The sequence below is a fragment of the Staurois parvus genome, unplaced genomic scaffold (assembly GCF_062004578.1).
Source record: "Staurois parvus isolate SC_StPar_1 unplaced genomic scaffold, SC_StPar_1.0 ptg000146l, whole genome shotgun sequence".
Taxonomy (NCBI): domain Eukaryota; kingdom Metazoa; phylum Chordata; class Amphibia; order Anura; family Ranidae; genus Staurois; species Staurois parvus.
The window spans coordinates 855690-871792 of NW_028317942.1; the positions used below are offsets into that span (position 1 = coordinate 855690).

The 16103-nt window shown below is 39.1% G+C and overlaps 1 protein-coding gene across 1 annotated transcript in view; it reads left to right on the forward strand.

Moving 5' to 3' along the window:
* LOC149464866 (CUB and sushi domain-containing protein 1-like) overlaps positions 1 to 16103 on the forward strand; it is a 1089704-nt gene that overhangs the window by 852258 nt on the left and 221343 nt on the right. Inside the window, exons 24-25 of the mRNA XM_089673951.1 lie at positions 5590 to 5759; positions 12660 to 12816. Coding sequence (XP_089530077.1) covers positions 5590 to 5759; positions 12660 to 12816 — 327 coding nt within the window. The remainder of the gene's footprint in view (positions 1 to 5589; positions 5760 to 12659; positions 12817 to 16103) is intronic.

Sequence of the window (16103 nt, forward strand, 5' to 3'; positions counted from 1 at the left end):
ATACTTAACAGTGCCCACATTACATTTATTTCACATAGAATGGATTATGATTTGAAATGTATTTGGAGGACAAATATTTATGCTGCCATGCTGATATGATTTAGGAGATATGTACATGCAAAAATTACCTTTTATAATACTGAAAGAGAATACTAAATAATTGTAGTATAAACAAGTGCATTGTATTGTGGTTTAATATTTCACAACCAGACATCACAATACAAAATGTTCTCAGTGAAGTTGTGCCTAAAAAAAACAGTGTACATTTTCACCTTTGTCACTACCTGCACTGCTGAACGCATGCATCTCAGATCCTAAGAAATGCCCATTCCCCTTCTCCAAAGTCTTCAGGGAAATGACACAGAGCTCAATAATGGCAAGCAAGGGAGATGCAATGGACCCAGAAGATTGACACTGGAAAGTGTTGGTTTTGAAAGGTCATTTCTCAGGAACAGAATGGCATTTAGCAGAGTGAGCGATGAGAAAAGTGAGCATGTACGGTCTTCTTTGGGGGAAATTTACTAAAATTAGAGCAGACAGAATCTGGTGCAGCTGTGCATGGCAACCAATCATGTTCTAGCTTTCAACTGAATAAGTTGTTATTAAAAGGAACTACTTGTAAATGTAATGAGCCTGTTGAATCTACAAAAAAAAACAAGTAAACGTGCAGCAAACAATATTCTTATTTTTAAAAAATAATTGGGATTTGGAGGAGGCTGAGAGCAATAGACGGTACTTTTTTTGAGTTAAGAGTACCTACTTGAATACATTTTTTTAACCTACAGTGTCACTTTAAAGTATCTAAAATCAAAACCTATTTTTCCTTTATTTTGGAGAAGATTTTGTACTCTGCAGTTTTATTGTTGTCTGTTCAAGAGTTCAGGCAGGGAGCTGTCCAGGTGGCTCAGCAAAAGAGATACAAACGTCCTTTCTATCTTGTTTCTGGTGAACTTCTAACTCCTTATTCCTACCATTAAGTTCCTATTTTAGCCATGTCTTTGCACTTCCTGTTTGCCAGATTATTGTGCTCTTCTCCATTTAACATCTTGCAACTTACACTCCTGCTGCCATCTGCATCTCCATTACCATTTGTTACTGACCTTTGGTTTGTTCCTTGACTGTGCTTATGCTTGATTTCATCCTGAAACCATTTGTTACTAACCTTTGGCTTGTTCCTCGACTTCTGTTTTATCCCAACCTGCAACAACTTGTTACCAACAACTTGTTTACTGACGATGCTTCTGCTTGACCCCTACCTGTTACATGCTCTGCTACACCCTGGCTTGCTCACCTCCTTGTGGGGCAATCCTGAGGACCCTGAACTGCCCCTAGCATACAGAGAAACCCATCTGCACCATCAGGAGCAGTAAGTTTTTAGACCCCACGCTTTGGGTGAGCCCACATAACCCACCAGGGGAATCTCCTTGTATATTTATCCTGCTGGCTTCTGTGTGAGCCTTTCCACTGCTATAGTCACTGGCCTTCAAGCCTGACCCCGATTGTGACAGTATCCTGATTGGGAAAATACACCTTCTCTACTTTTCCTAGTGAGCCTTGTATCTTGCACTGAAAGTGAGGAAACATAACAGGGTTTTAAACCTTTCCTAATCCAAAAAAATAAAAATAAAATTGGTTAAGGTTTGCTAAAACATTTATATCACAAAAAAGAGTAAAATAGTACAATGTTAACTGTAGCAATTAAACAATCAAAGATACAAATAGCTATTCTGTACTAGATTAAGGCAGGTCATACATTATGCAATTTTCTTTCCTTCATCCACAGGTCGAAGGAAAGAAAATTGCTTGACTCCCCCACCAACACAATCAGTGTTGATGGGGGAATTTCTTCCACAGAGCTACTGTGTTCTATCATCAGAGGGCCTCCTCAACTGGCAGAATACAATGAACACTGCTGGCAGCTATAGCCATTGGCAGTGGTCAGGGAAAAAAATGCACAGGCTGGTGTACTGAAGTTGATATACAAAAAGCATATGAAATCATAAAAATAAACACCTGCAGCACCACACAATCAGAGTGCAATAATTAATCACAGAGTGCAGCAAATCACATATCTATGTAAAGTGCAACAATTAACACAAATATAAATACATGAATCCCAAAGTGCAGTATGATATCACAATACAAATGAAGTATTTATGTATAGAAGTGCACAAAGTGCTAGTAAAGTGCAAAGAAGTCTTGTATAGTCCAGAAAACATATGTATTATAAATCCTACATGAAAGATTCATATTGTTGCCAGGCTTTTCCCAGTCTAAAAAAGCACCACCTTATGAAATGAGCACTCACCAGAAATTTTGCTAGGAATTGTGTAGCAAGCTTAGCATATCATCATAGGTATGTGTCATCCAGGGTAACCTATGCATCCATTCACAGTGCTTTCCTCTCCAGTTCCCAGCACCCAGCCAAGCTGTAGCAAATAAAAATCACACAGGAGTCAGCAAAGATAGTAATAGTGTAGTATTTATTGCGCCATTAAAATCACATGCATAGCATGCCAAACAAACGGACTGATAAATCAATGCAAAACCACTGTAACATAGAAAGCTGCTGCTGACAGATATGCAGCAATGTGACATCCACACTACATTTTCCATTCCAATGCATTTCAGCCAATAGGCTTTTTTCAGGGGACCTATGAATATGGACTATTCACTTGCCTGCTCTATTAAACTTTGATTAATAAGTTAATGTCATTCTATTTTCAAGATCCAAAAGTAGGACTTGTGGAAGATACAATGTCCCTGATAGCAATCACCACTTCCCTCTGCTTCTTAGAAACACTAGCAAAAATGTGGGAAGTTCCTATGTGAGAATTGCGGTTGTTTCAGAGAGTGAAAGTTAATTTGTTTGTATGCACATGAGGACACTTTTCAGTTTTTAGCTCCACTCTATATACACTATCATTTGATTCAGCTGTTCCAATCAACTTCATGGCCACAGGTGTATAAAATCAAGCACCTAGACATGCAGGCTGCTTCTACAAACATTTGTTAAAGAATGGGTCACTCTCAGGAGCTCAATGAATTCAAGCATGGTGCCGTGATAGGTTGCCAGCTGTGCAATTAGTCCATCCGTGAAATTTCCTTGCTACTAAATATTCCACGGTCAACTGTTAATGGTATTATAACAAAGTGGAAGCAACTGAGAACAACAGCAACTCAGCCATGAAGTGGTAGGCCATGTAAAATGACAGATCAGGGTCAGCGCATGCTGAAGCGCACAGTGCGTAGAAGTTTCCAACTGTCTGCAAAGTCAGTAGCTAAAGACCTCCAAATTTTGTGTGGCCTTCAGATTAGCACAACAAAAGTGCATAGAAAGCTTCATGGAATGGCTTTCCATGGCCGAGCAGCTGCATCCAAGCCTTAGAAGCACGATTTGTCACTCCAGAGAACACGTCTCCACTGCTCTAGAGTCCAGTGGCAGCGTGCACCACTGCATCCGACAATTTGCATTGCACTTGGTGATATATGTCTGGCAATCCGATGGACATATCTGGGCTTGGCAGTTGCCAGGAGAACGGTACTTGCCTTACTGCATTGTGCCAAGTGTAAAGTTTGGTGGATTATGGTGTAGGGTTGTTTTTCAGGGGTTGGGCTTGGCCCCCTAGTTCTAGTGAAGGGAACACTTAAGGCGTCAGCATGCCAAGACATTTTGGAATATGTAATGCTCCCAACTTTGTGGGAACAGTTTGGGGATGGCCCCTTCCTGTTCCAACATGACTGCGCACCAGTGCACAAAGGTCCATAAAGACATGGATGAGCGAGTCTGGGGTTGAGGAACTTGACTGGCCTGCAAAGAGTCCTGGCCTCAACCCAATAGAACACCTTTGGGATGAATTAGAGCCGTGACTGCAAACCAGGCCTTCTCATCTGACATCAGTGCCTGACCTCAAAAATGCGGTTCTGGAAGAATGGTCAAACATTCCCAGACACACTCCTAAACTTTGTGGACAGCCTTCCCAGAAGAGCTGAAGCTGTTATTGCTGCAAAGGGTGGGCCAATTATTATTGAACCCTGCGGGCTAAGACTGGGATGGCATTAAAGTTCACGTGCGTGTAAAGGCAGGCAATATGGCAATATAGTGTAGCTTTTCTTTAATATGGGCTGATAAGACCCTTGTGATTGAGTGAAAGACCTGTCAATGCCAAAGATAAATAAGAAGCAATTTAAGCAGCTATTTTACTAGAGAGGCAGATAGCTAAAGCATGTACCATAGATGGCTGAGCTTTAAGGCAAGGAGTGCATATCTTGACGTTCTGATTGTAGATATATTTGGAACAGTGATAGGGCTAAGTAGTCTACATACATGAGTTCTGGATTGTAAGAATTGTAACAAAAAAGAAAACAATAGAATCAGCCACATAACAGGAAGAGTAAAAATGTTGAAAACTCAAGCAACCTCAAGGGGCTGGAAACTGCTGCTATTGTTATTTAGGGGAAAGGAGAACTCAAGAGTAGGTCAGACTAGGTATAGGTGCCAATTTGATTTTTACCTGATATAAATGAATACAGGGTAAAAACAGGTACCGTAAATCTGTATCTGGGGGCTCAGGATAGAAACAAGTAAAGCTTTTTTTCTCAGCATCAATTTATCTAGGTTGTGAATCCCAGGTCAGTGATACTCTGCTGGGGATGATCCATTAACAACCCTCCTCTACTGAAGACATTGTTTAGGGAGATCCTTCTTTAATAATAAGTTTAGCTGGGTATTCCTATCCATAGGGAACTTGTGAAAGCAGACCTGCTTACAGTTACTATGGATGCTGTTACTTTTACTTAACGTCGACAAGAGTGATTATATTTGTTGCCCATGCCAATGTTTTATTGTGCTTTTTGATCAAGCTACTTTCAAATTCAATATAAACTTCATATTGATTTACACTAACTTGTGTGTGAGTCAGTTTTACAGTGGAGATTTATTCTGGTCACAAGAGTGCGGTGGTGTCAGCAGAGGTTGGGCTTTCAGAAAGAGAACCTGAAAATTACTGAGCAACCCTTAAGGGGGCAATGCTCCATATAATAAAGTAGCTAATGTGGGTAGTCCCTCTTGACATCCTAGTTAACCTTTGTTAGGATCACCGTGTTTGATGTCAGTGCTGCAATTTACTGTGGACTGTTGTTTAAAGGGACAAAGCTTTTTGTAACCCAGTAAGTTCCCACACAATAAATTATTTGGAGAATGGGGAGGGATTAGTGTTGGCCAATTTGTTTATCACTTGATGGTAACTACCACTTGCTCCCAATACGTTCCCAGGTAATATAGAAATTGTATTTGTCAGCAATGCACATAGGATAATGCTCTGAATTGCACAGTGAATATGGCGATGCTAACTTTCTAAAACTGCTTTTACACCTATGTGCATGAATGCTCTATGCAATTTCCAGTAATCTCAGTTGGTGGCTTTAAATCAGAATTTAGAATGTTACATTTTAAATGTATTTCTTCAGAAATAGCTGTAACACTTTTTTAAAAAAAAGTTGTGTAATTTTTGTTATATGAACAATGAAGTACAATTAGAATTCACCATTTTTTAAATCATTTGTTTTTAATATACCCATTGTCTTCAGCTGAATGTGGAGCAACAATCACCGGAAATGAAGGAACACTGCTGTCTCCAAATTTCCCTGCAAACTATGACAACAATCATGAATGTATTTACAGAATAGAGACTCAACCAGGAAAAGGAATCCATTTAAGAGCTAGAACATTTCAACTGCATGATGGTGATATACTAAAGGTAAAAATAAATACATATATACTAATTTTATTTTACTACGATTTATTTATATTTGTGAACTCGTTGAATATTTGTTAATGAGAATCATTTGGAATCCATTGGAAATGTTCAAATCATTGTATAGCACAAAACAGTCCATAGATATAGATACAGATATGTTGGAGAAAATGGAGTGTGTACATGCAATATGGAGGTAGGGCAAGTATTAGAAATGCTGAGTTTACTATGTGAGCATTTTGTTTAAATGTATTGATGTGGAAGCAGTAAAGTCCCATATGAAAACATTTTTGGAATATTGGAATATTCTCTCTCTCTCTCTCTCTCTCTATATATATATATATATATATACAGTCATGGCCGAAATTGTTGGCACCCTTGATATTTCTCCAGGAAATCATGTATTTCTCACGAAACGTATTGCATTAACACATGTTTTGCTATACACATGTTTATTCCCTTTGTGTGTATTGGGACAAAACAAAAAAAGGGAGGAAAGAAAGCAAATTCGACATAATGTCACACAAACCTCCAAAAATGGGCTGGACAAAAGTATTGGCACCCTTTCACAACTGCGGATAAATAAGAATGTTACAAGCATGTGATGCTCCTGTAAACTCACCTGGGGCAAGTAACAGGTGTGGGCAATATAGAAATCACACCTGAAAGCAGATAAAAAGGAGAGACGTTCACTTAACCTTTGCATTGTGTGTCTGTCTGTGCCACACTAAGCATGGACAACAGAAAGAGGAGACGAGAACTGTCTGAGGACCTGAGAACCAAAATTGTGGCAAAATATCAACAATCTCAAGGTTACAAGTCCATCTCCAGAGAACTAGATTTGCCTTTGTCCATAGTGCGCAACATTATCAAGAAGTTTGCAACCCATGGCACTGTAGCTAATCTCCCTGGTCGTGGACGGATGAGGAAAATTGATGAAAGATTGCAACGCAGAATAGTCCGGATGGTGGATAAGCAGCCCCAAACATGTTCCAAAGACATTCAAGCTGTCCTGCAGGCTCAGGGAGCATCAGTGTCAGCGCGAACTATCCGTCGACATTTAAATAAAATGAAACGCTATGGCAGGAGACCCAGGAGGACCCCACTGCTGACACAGAGACATAAAAAAGCAAGACTACAGTTTGCCAAAATGTACTTGAGTAAGCCAAAAGCCTTCTGGGAAAACGTCTTGTGGACAGATGAGACCAAGATAGAGCTTTTCGGTAAAGCACATCATTCTACTGTTTACCGAAAACGGAATGAGGCCTACAAAGAACAAAACACAGTACCTACGGTAAAATATGGTGGAGGTTCAATGATGTTTTGGGGTTGTTTTGCTGCCTCTGGCACTGGGTGCCTTGACTGTGTGCAAGGCATCATGAAATCTGAGGATTACCAAAGGATTTTGGGTCGCACTGTAGGGCCCAGTGTCAGAAAGCTGGGTTTGCGTCCAAGATCCTGGGTCTTCCAGCAGGACAATGACCCCAAACATACGTCAAAAAGCACTCAGAAATGGATGGCAAAGAAGCGCTGGAGAGTTCTGAAGTGGCCAGCAATGAGCCCAGATCTAAATCCCATTGAACACCTGTGGAGAGATCTTAAAATTGCTGTTGGGAAAAGGTGTCCTTCCAATAAGAGAGACCTGGAGCTGTTTGCAAAGGAAGAGTGGTCCAAAATTCCGGGTGAGAGGTGTCAGAAGCTTATTGATGGTTATAGGAAGCGACTGATTTCAGTTATGTTTTCCAAAGGGTGTGCAACCAAATATTAAGTTAAGGGTGCCAATACTTTTGTCCAGCCCATTTTTGGGGTTTTGTGTGACATTATGTCATATTTGCTTTTCTGCCTCTGTTTTATATTTGTTCCAATACATACAAAGGGAATAAACATGTGTATAGCAAAACATGTGTTAATGCAATACCTTTTTTGTGTGAAATACTTGATTTTCAGGAAAAATATCAAGGGTGCCAACAATTTCGGCCATGACTGTATATCATTTTTTAATTTATTTTTTTGCATATATTGAAAATGGCCAAAATTGTAGCATTTCAAATATATGTCAATACATAACAGTATGTACATAAGGGCGTATTACACATGTACCATGTAAACGTGTGCATGTTGGTACATACATTGAGTCATATGTGATCAGCATTAATCAGTAGCATGCCACACACACAATGTACCACCCTCAGTATCTCCTCTTCTTCAGCTCCTTTAGCCATACAGCCCTGGCTTTCCCTTGCTGCTGTCCTGGTCATTCACCTTTTCCCACTGTTCTCTGTCCCTTCTCCTTTTGGCCCCTCCTTTACATGTCTGGCCCACATATCCATGCCTCCAAAGTAAAAAAAAAAGAGTTTAAACTCATACAATGAAATGATGGAAATGAAACATTTGATGTTGGGTGGCCAGTAGGAGGAAAAATGCCCTGAGGTTGGTGTCAGAAAGATGAAAAATGTAAGAAGCTTTTAAGTGCATTATGGGCTTGAGATGGGGCTAAGGGGCTAGAAGACTTTGTTTGGGTCTTGATTTCACTGTGGTTGATAGGGGTTTCTGGAAGCATTTTAGAGCAATTCTGGAGGGGCTGAGATCTCTGAAGGGGGCTAGGGCTCTGTGAAGGAGTCGAGAGGGCCCTAATCAGGCTATGGGCCCTTGCCATGTAAGCAATTGTGCAGAAGAGTATTAAAAAACAGATTAGGATCCCCCCAATTCATACGAGACCCTTTAGGTCTATAGGTAAAAAGTAAAAATTGTATGTGGCCCCATTGAAAAAAGGTGTGAGGTTCCAATCAAATTACATATCGTACCGATTTTATGGGGGAACTTCAAGCAAAAATCAAAAAAAAATGCATGAGTTCCCCCAAAAAATCTATACCAGGCCCTTATCTGAGAATGCAGCCTGGGATATCAGGAAAGTAGGGGAACAAATGTGTGCACCCCCCTCCTGAACCATACCAGGCCACATGCCCTCAACACTGGGGGGGGTATCTTTTCAGGGGGGACCTCCCTGGCAAAGCATCTTTTTCCTCCTGTTGATGAGGACAAAGGCCTTTTCCCCACAACCCTAGCCTGGTTGTTTTAAGGTCTGTAAGTGGGGAGCTTATTGGAATCTGGAAGCTTCCTTTAAAAGTAAGGGGACACCAAAATACCAGGCCCTGCCTATTCATTAACATAAAACGTAAAGTGTGAATAAAACTCAAATTTTTATACAAGTCTCTGTATTAAGTAAATAATCCCAGGATGTAGTGTAAAAAATCCTCTTGCGCTAAAAATGGTGAACAACTAGTACAGCTGCCAACACTCTCCTACTAATACCTAGTGTAGTGTACAAACATAAATAAATATATATAGTGTGGCGCTCAAAATAAATAAATAAATATCAATATGTGATCAATTAATATACAAAAATAACATATAATGATTAATAAAATAAATACTCCATAAAAATAATGACAATAATACCTCAAGTGATCACACTCTAAAAAATCGAAGTGTCTCAAATAAATATATAAGTGCATCCATAAATAACTCAAGTGATCACACTCTAAAATGAATCAAGTGACTTAAATAAATCACATGCTTATAATTACCATATAGGTGATCAAAAAATTAATACCAACTTAATAAAAAGTGTAAAAGTGCCAAAAAATAGTGCAAAAGAATACATAAATGTCCGTTCCTTCAAAAAATCAAATATAATAATGTTCTTCAAGTGATAAATCAATTCATGCAATAAACGGTGATACTCAATGGGTGATTTGTGCCAAAATCTTCTCCAAACAGTGGCTAAAATGCCTCCTCACCTCCTCCCTGCGACCCCTAAGGGCCAACAGGCTTGTAGGATCAACCTGGATCCTAGAATCAAAGAGGGCCAACACCTTTTCCTTCCTTCTTTGTCTTTCCTGGTGGGCCTCCTACTTCCCTTATGCAGCCAAGGTGCCTTAAAGAACAATGGCTCACCAATCCAGTGAGCCAAAGAAGAAAACACCCTCTAAGTGTAGTATTAAAGACTCCTTTATTTCCAAAATGCAATGTAGCAGAACTCACATATCTCAGCAGTCCTCCCTCCTCACCGATGTGTGGGTACACCGAGTCCGCAGTCTCCGGTGCGCGGTGACGCACTTCCGGCGTGCGACGCCATCTTGCTACACCAGGAAGTCCCAATTCACATGCAGTGTACCCAGTGTAAAGACAAAGAAGGAAGGAAAAGGTGTTGGCCCTCTTTGATTCTAGGATCCAGGTTGATCCTACAAGCCTGTTGGCCCTTAGGGGTCGCAGGGAGGAGGATTGGTCATTATTTTTATGGAGTATTTATTTTATTAATCATTATATGTTATTTTTGTATATTAATTGATCACATATTGATATTTATTTATTTATTTTGAGCGCCACACTAATCCCAGGATGTATATCCATCATCAATCACATTGGCCAGCACTGTAGATCCAGTCAATTATGATACCAATGCTTGCCAACCCTCAGAAAAACAAAACAAATACTGCTCACAAATGCATAGCCGGTCCTTTTGCTTCACTCATGCCAAATAACTGGTCTGGCTGATGACAGCTGATATATACAAAAGGACAAGGTCTCACAAGTGACATCACTGAACATATATTGACATGACTATATTTGGTCAATTGCAAAGATGCACTCTAAGTAGTGCCAGTATGTTGAATTAAGAAAGGAGCCTTGTGAGGCCTCTGATACATCAGTTTCTTATGTCTTGTGTGTTCCAGTCTTCACAATAAACATGACAAAACGTGTCTATTTGGAGTGCTGGTGAATTTACATCTTTGCAATTAGCTCTGGAATGGAACCATCCATGGCATTCACTTTGAGCACTCATTATTACAAGATCGAAGAGTGTGAGGAGTGCAGATTCTTTTTGGATTTTATAGATTTGGCTAATGATGTCACGGTTTCTCAGGATAAGACATGCATCAGCAGGAGGTATTTTTGGTTTCTTTTGATGAGTTGGCAGACTTTGGGCATTATGCTTGATGCTAATCTGCATCATAAGATGACACGATTGATGATAGATGTTCATTATAGGACATTTTGGTGTTTTTGTTTTAGTTAACTGCTTGCCGAATGCCTGCCCGCACTGCACTGTGGGTGAGCTGTGGCTGTATACAAAGCGACATACTGGTACATCGCCGCCTAATTTTGGTGCAGGCGTGTGCTCCCCATCCAGCACCCACTGTGCTTGCACACAACGGGAGCCTGTCAGCAAGTCCCAGCCAATGATTCACAGACAGGACCTGCTGATCGGCTGTGTGCAAGCACAGCCCAGAGCTCTTGTGTTGGTAAACAACACAGACCACTGAACCAAGAAAGCGAAAGGCATAATAAACTGAGAGATCGGCCAGTAAAAGCAGCACACTTTACAAACATTACACATGGTTAAGTATGTACAACCCCTTCATTGCCCTAAATGTTAACCCTTTCCCAGCCAGTGTCATTAGTACAGTGACAGTGCACAGTATTTTTATAGTAGTACTATTTACAGTGGTTTGTAAGCACTACCAATCAATATACACTTATTGATTTTTTTTTGTCAAAGAGGAGGGGAGGAGTGGCTGGATGGGGAAGCCGCTGCCATCAGTAAAGGCAGGAGGGATGGGTGGGGGTGTGATCTTACTGTGACCGCAGAAGAAGCAGACACAGCATGCCTGTATCTAAAAGACAGGAGCAGAAACCTTGAAGCCTGACCACATAGCACAGCTTGGCTGCCATGCTTTGTGTGGTCAGTTTACTATCAGGAGGAAGGAAAACACATGTAGAAATACATTTAAGAGCCAGTGGAATTTTTTATTTTTTATGTTTACAAACACTTAAAAGTGATATTAAAGGCTTATTTTTTTTAAACAACAAACACATCATACTTACCTGCAGTTGTTTTGCACAGAGCAACCCAGATCCTCCTCTTCTCGGGTCCCCCCGCCAGTGCTCCTGGCCCCTTCTTCTTGTCAGGTGCCCTCAGAGCAAGCATCTTGCTATGAGGCCACCCTCTACTCCATGTGTCTATTCATACATGGTGCCGTGGCTTGGCCCCACCCCCTCTCTCTTCTCATTGGCTCACTGGCTGTGATTGACAGCAGTGGAAGAAATGGCTCCCGCAGCTGTCTCAGCCAATGAGGAGAGGGAGTCCCGTGATTGCCAAGGCTCTAGTGCACATTGCTGGACGGAGAGAGGGCTTAGGTGAGTATTAGGGTGGCAGGAGAGCTGTTGTACAGAGAAGGTTTTTAACCTTCATGCATAGAATGCATGAAGGTAAAAAAAACCTTGAGCCTTTACAACCACTTTAAGTTTATGTGAATAGAATATAGAAATTTTAGTAGTATTACTACTATGTTTTTCTTTAAATTGTTATATAGTAGTTCATTTCTCATACCTTAATCCAAAAGTCACCTCATACATTGAGGAAAGATGTAAGATGACAGCTTAGCTTCAAATTTTCAATTTCCTTTTAATAGAATCTGACAGGAAGGAACAGAGTGGACTGTTTCTTTTTTCTTGCTCATTGATGATCTTAGAAAACTTAGAAAAGACACACTCTACTGAAATGTCACCAATCTTTTTTTTTCTTTGCGGCTGTATAAGTAGATTATCAAAAAAGGCTGAGGTTATGAAATCTCAAAGGATGCATACAGGTATAAATATTAATTGTATTGGTGAAGAAAAGGCTTGAAAATATTTGAAAGCATAATTGATTGTACAAGTCATGACAGCAATGAAATGTTTGGATCCTTCATCTGACCTGTCAAAATGTAACACTTGATAACACAATTAATCTTGGAGCTACTATAACAGTACTTGAATTGAACACAATTTTAGGAATTTTTTTACAACATTTTTGTTCTATGTTTTATTTACCCTTAATATACTCTTCTTTTCTTTAAGGTTTATGATGGAAAACAGAGTTCTTCCCGGCTTCTAGGTGCCTTTACAAAAAATGAGCTATTAAAGCTAATACTCAACAGTACATCAAATCATTTGTGGATAGAATTTAATACAAATGGATCGGACACTGACATTGGATTTCACCTAACTTACAGCAGTAAGTAGTCCACACCATTATTTGGAGACATTCATTTACATTGTTATTTTCTCCTTTAAAAGAGTTGGCTTAATAATTATTATTGCTATAGTAATTTTTCCTAGTAATAAGTAACACATTTATGAGTTTTTAACTATCAAGAATAATGAGCCTTCAATATAAAATGGTCACAGTGACACAAACCCTATTGATGGCAATTTGCATATTTCAACTGGGCAATTAGTGATCTATTGTGTGAAAAATAATCAGGAAGAAATACAAAAAAAATTGATTGTAGTTTATAAATAGGCAGGATGAATAATAGAAGTCTAACACTGAAAGGTGACTTCCTCGATTTATATGCCATGAAGTGGCACATAAATCGGGTAAGTGCACCTATTAATTTTAGATCATTTTTTTTTATTTATTCAGACCATTAGAGTGCTGCTTCCCACACAAGTGTACACCAAGCGTAGAAATATTTTGAATTTACACTTGAATGATAAAAGCAAATAAAATTATCACAAGGAAGATAAATAAAACACGGTACTAGCTGATAAAATATTAGAGGTTGGGGACAAAAGTGAAATAGATGAAGTGAAAATACAGAAATACAGGTCACAGGTATGTGAAATATAGAAAACAAAAATAAAATAATAGTTAACAGTGACACAGCTATGTTACTTGCCTTGGTAAAGGAAAGTATAACTAAAGCTGGGTATACACTTTGCTTTTGTTTTTTTTTTCATTCAACCAGTGGGTTGTATGAAAAAACACTCACAGATTCCCACATCCACACAAAGAATGTGGATGCAGGGATCTCCCCTACTTCACTATAGCATTCTGACAGCACAGGATTCCCTCTAACCATTGGCTGCATCGGCTTATCAAATGCTGTTTTTTCAGCAGGACCATTCGACAGAAGCCATCAGTTTCTGTTGAACAGATATGGGTATACATAGATCGAAATTCTGCTGGTTCCTTCTAAACTGGATGAATTTTGATACATGTTTACCCAGCTTAACACAGAGACTTAACATATACTAATATCAAAGGGAGGACAATATTGAGCTCAGACACATCATAGCAGTTTCTTATGTGGTAAGCTAAGCAAAGGCCTGCTTAGGTAGCCTTCATATGCTGGTTTAAGCTTTGATATACAGAGTGTAAAGCCATTTTAAAGTTATGTTTCTAAGTTCTGAAGATTTTTATGTGCCAAAAGATCTATTTTTATTCTTGTAATTTTATTACCTTTTTAAAAATTAATTATACTATATATGAATTGCAAAAATCAGTATACCCACAAAATGATATATATATAACACCCTAGACACACAAAAAGTCACACTTTCTCCCCCAAAAGTCCAAAGTCAAATAAAACTTTCTTAGCGTCTGTGAATCTTCAAATATTATTCAGAATTCATACTTCCACTTGATCTATCTCCAAAAATCTCACTCTTTAAATATCCACGTGTGCCTCAAAAAAAACAAAAATTACATATAGTGCATTATCCCTATTGCATAAACATCAAATAAAGCTTATATTCTAAATCTCTGTGTATATTGTGTTCAAGATTTGCATTAATCACCCAGTGTCCACTTCTATGTGGCTGGATAAAATACTCTTACCCTAAAAATATTTTTACATAACGTTGAATCTCATTCCATAATAAAATCCACTCAAAAACTGATCCTTTGAATGCATCCTTATCTTCATAAGAATACCTCTGGAGAAAACATATGATAGTGTAGTATCCTTTAAACATATAATAATATGTGCTCCCCTCTTCAACACCACTAATGCAACAAAAGCCACTCGCCGCCATCTTCCAAACCATGCACCTTACCTGACTTAACCTCCCTGGCGGTATTCCCGAGTGTAGCTCGGGGTTAATTATCAGTGCCAAGAGCTATACTCAGGATTACACTACAGCGTTGCTCTGGGATTCCCGGTTTCATTTACCTTGTCCTGCGCTCCCGCGATGTCCCTCCTGCAGCGTCCCTGGCCATCTTCTCCGGCCGATGCCAGCATCCTTCTTCTGGGTTCCGGTCCCTGCAAGCATTGAGATGTATGGTGGACGGAACCGGCGGAAACTTAAAAGATTTTAAAAAGTAACATTCACTAAATACACTAAAATCACATAGTAAAACATTACTGTTTCAAAGCATTTCACATACATTTTGTCCCTAGTGCTTTGTCCTGTGCCCTGCCTACATTTTTACCGTTCTTTCTGCCTTGAAAGTGAGAAGCGTCCATGACGTCCAAAAAGCGTCCCTTTATGTAAAAATCGGTTTTAGACCAGCTAGAGAACAGCAATAGTAAATTAGAACCACTTGCAGAATTGAGTGATAATGATTCGTGGGGAAATTCGTCATCAGACACTGAAAACGATTTTGCGACTAAGTTCAGTGATGTGTGAACTTTGCGCTCTATTTCAAATTTCAGTGTTTTTGGTTTGATTATATTATTAAATTAAATGTATTATTATTATATTATTATTTTTATGATTATTATATTATCATTTATGATTTCGTGTTTCAAATTTTATCATCCCCGGGATGTTTACTAGACTCTTGTTCGGACAGATTTCAGTGAGTTATTCCTAAAAATTACAATCCTACAATAAAAAAACGACATATTTCCATGCAAAAAAATTTACCGCTTTGAGCACAGAAATATTAACATAATCATACCACTAGGGAGGTTAAATGCCCATTAGCATAGATGAGAAATGGCTACTCTCATTCCACACTGATCCAGCCTCCAATCTCATTAGGACATCATATCATAGGTCAAAAGAGAAAGACCATATAGTGTAGTATGTATTATACATGGGTCTCTTTTATTAAAACTGTGCTTACAAGAAAACTTCTTTAAAATCGCATATCTCCTCAATGTATCAGTATTGTGTCCATTCAGTAACAGCATATGGTATACAGAACCTCTCTCAAGATGGCCACTTCGCTACTTCTGGTTTATGTTCACGTCCGACGTCATGTCCCTTGACGCGTTTCGTCACTTCCGACTTCTTTAATTATACTATGTACTGTATATTTTTATGTATGAACAGATTTTCAGGGTATTAAACCCCAAACAAAAAAAAACTGTCTGGGTATCATTTAACCACTTGCCCTCTAAAGGATTTACCCCCCTTCCTGACCAGGCCATTTTTTGCGTTACGGCGCTGCGTTACTTTAACTGACAATTGCGCAATCATGCAACTCTGCACCCAAATTACATTTACATCCCTTTTTTCCCAATAATTCAGCTTTCTTTTGGTGGCATTTGATCGCCTCTGTGTTTTTTA